This window comes from Capricornis sumatraensis, chromosome 16 (assembly GCF_032405125.1).
Source record: "Capricornis sumatraensis isolate serow.1 chromosome 16, serow.2, whole genome shotgun sequence".
Lineage (NCBI taxonomy): Eukaryota > Metazoa > Chordata > Mammalia > Artiodactyla > Bovidae > Capricornis > Capricornis sumatraensis.
In genome coordinates, this window is record NC_091084.1 from 51,545,449 (window position 1) to 51,548,280 (window position 2,832).

Here is a 2,832-nt window from a genome sequence, read left to right on the forward strand (position 1 = left end):
TCAGCAGAGTTTCCACTGTGAAGACAAAGTACTAACCACACATTCTCGAATCTGCCTGGTCTTAACACCATAAATGATGGGGTTTAACATAGGAGGAGCTAACATGCAGACATTTGCCAGCAGAATGTGGATATAAGGAGGAACATGATGCCCAAACCGCTGGGCAATTATGGTAAAAATGCCAGGCAAGTAAAACATGGAAATGACACCAAGGTGGGAGCCACATGTGCCTAGGGCCTTTTGCCGAGCCCCTCGGGAGGGAAGACGGAAGACTGCATTAAGGATGAAGATGTAGGAAACTAAGATGAGCAAGGCATCTACCACTACAGTAGAGAGAAGGACAGACAAGCCATACCAGACATTGACACGAATGTCAGCACAAGCAAATTTGGCAACAGCCATGTGCTCACAGTAGGTATGTGGTAGCACGTTGCTATGGCAGAAAGGCAGTCTTTTCACCAGGAACACATCTGGAAGGATCACAGAGAAACTCCTCAGGACCACAGCCAGACCAACCCTTATGATTACTGCATGACTGAGCACTGTGGTATAGCGCAATGGGTCACAGATGGCTACATAGCGGTCAAATGCCATGGCCAACAGAATTCCTGATTCAGCAATGAAGGTGGCATGGATAAAGAAGATTTGGGTGACACAACCATCAAGGGAAATCTCTCCAGCATGGAACCAGAATATGGCCAGGGCTTTGGGCACAGTGGTAGTGGACAGGATAAGGTCCGCCACACCCAGCATGCAGAGGAAGAAGTACATGGGCTCATGGAGGCTGCGTTCAGTCATGATGATGAAGACAAGGAGGATATTTCCTAGGACAGCAACAAGGTAGGAAAGGAAAAACGGGAGGGAGATCCATGTGTGCTGGTCTTCCAGGCCAGGGATCCCCAGCAGAATGAAGAGTGAATGGCTGGGACTAGTGTGGTTGGGGGTTGCCATGCCCAGAATGAGTCATCTGGATGCTGGTGTATGGGATTTGGCAGTCATCTCTTTCCTCTTTCCAAAAAGGTGACTGGACCTGGAGTGGGGGAAATGGAAACAGATCACTTTTCTCTGGGTGAGAAGTGGAAATGGTCCTGTTTAGAAACCAGGAAACATGGGTTAAAAGTCCTTGCCATTCTATTCAACAGCTATGTTATCTTGGTAACATTACTTCCCTGCTCTGGGTCTCTCTTTTATTTGTCACTTTAAAACTAACGTCAGACATCAACATGAATCTGCCATGGGTGTACACGTGTTCCCAATCCCGAAATAATAATAAATAAATAAACAAATAAACTAAAGTCAGGGAGAATCTAGATTAGATATTTGTAAGTGAGTTCTCCCAGCTCTAGAATGCCATAGACCTTAGCATCAGGTTGTTATAAACAGTTGAGAGCTGTGAATAACCCTGCATTTTCCACCTTATCAGAATGTGATATACATCTCAAAAGGAAAATGGTAACTGAGTTCATTATCAATTTAATAAACCTTACTGAACACAAACCATGGCTCCTGGAGGACCTCCCTGAGAAGAGTCAGACAATTAAACAAAATATCTATACAATACAGATAGTGTAGAGGAAAAGTTAAACACAGGAGCTGTGGAAACATGGAAAGCTTCCTAGAAGTTCAGAAAAGGATTTCTAAAGGTGCCAATCTGAGTTGAACCTTGAAAAATAAACAAGAGTTTGCCAAGTAAAGTCATGTGAGGAGGAAGAACATGAACAAAGTCACAAAGATCTGAAAGAAAAAGGAGTTTGTAGGGAAATTATAATGATTCAGGGTTACTATAGACTGGAGGACATGGCAGGAAATGATAGGAAATAATGTGAGGCAGTGAAGTAGGGGTCAACTCACTGAGGGTTCTGGGTATTGATGTAAGGAGTTTAGGCTTTATGTTGAAGCAGGAAGAACCACTGAAGGGTTTGCCGTGACATGGGGGCATGGTGAAGTTTGCATTTGAGGTCACTCTCTCTCTGGCTCTGCTGTGTAGGAACGATGTGGAAGGGTGGAGGCAGGTTGGAAAACAGGGACCAAGGACAAGATCAACTGAGAGTATCTTTGCTCTGAGGGCTGCACGTGCATTTTCTCAATCAACATAGCAGGAAATGACTGTAGTCATTTTCCCGTTTTACTGATGGAGAGCAAATAGAGCTTAGAGAGTTTTTCATCCCCCACCCCCCACCCAAGGTCACCTGGCTAGTATATGGTGAAGCTAGGATTTGGCTACCCACGAGATGCTTTGAAAATCACACCATGTCCACCTCACTCCACCTGGGTCCCCTTCATCAGGTGATTGCGATTTCCTGGTTCCTGGTTCAAGGAAAAAATATCTGTTACTTCCCTCAACCATCCTCATTCTGCCAGCTACAAATTTATATTTGAGTTGTCTTCTCCCTCTTTCTCCCACTCAAGGCTCAGCTCTCTATCTGTGCACTAGACCCCAACCTTCTCTCCATCAATCTGTCACTCCGGTCATTTCAAACTCCACCTCTAGGCTGACTCCTTCTCCTTACTGTGTCTCTTCCCCCATTCATCTCGGTTTCACAAAAGTAGGGGTGCACTCTCTCTTCATTTATCCCCTTACCACCCTCCCAATCTTTACCCCATGCCATTTTACTTATAACACCTAAAACTTCCTTTTCCTTTTTCAGTGCTTCTCATTGTGGTAAGTCACATATTATAAATCATACTATTTTAGCCATATCTGACTGCACATTTCAGTGGCACTAAGTGCATCCACATTGTTGTTCAACTCTCATCATCATCCATCTCCGAATATTTTATCTTTCTAAACTGAAACTCTGTCCCTATTAAACACTTAACTCCCCACTCCCT

The 2,832-nt window shown here is 44.4% G+C and overlaps 1 protein-coding gene across 1 annotated transcript; it reads right to left on the reverse strand.

Annotated features, from left to right (window-relative positions):
* On the reverse strand, positions 1-951 carry LOC138093038 (olfactory receptor 52B4-like). The gene has a single exon (XM_068989126.1). The coding sequence runs from the start codon at positions 949-951 to the stop codon at positions 1-3; it is 951 nt and encodes a 316-aa protein (XP_068845227.1).
* Between the last annotated feature and the right edge of the window lie 1,881 nt (positions 952-2,832).

Bases quoted from the DNA above. Each gene is read 5' to 3' on its own strand.
- LOC138093038 (XM_068989126.1), bottom strand. From the start codon at position 951: ATGGCAACCCCCAACCACACTAGTCCCAGCCATTCACTCTTCATTCTG.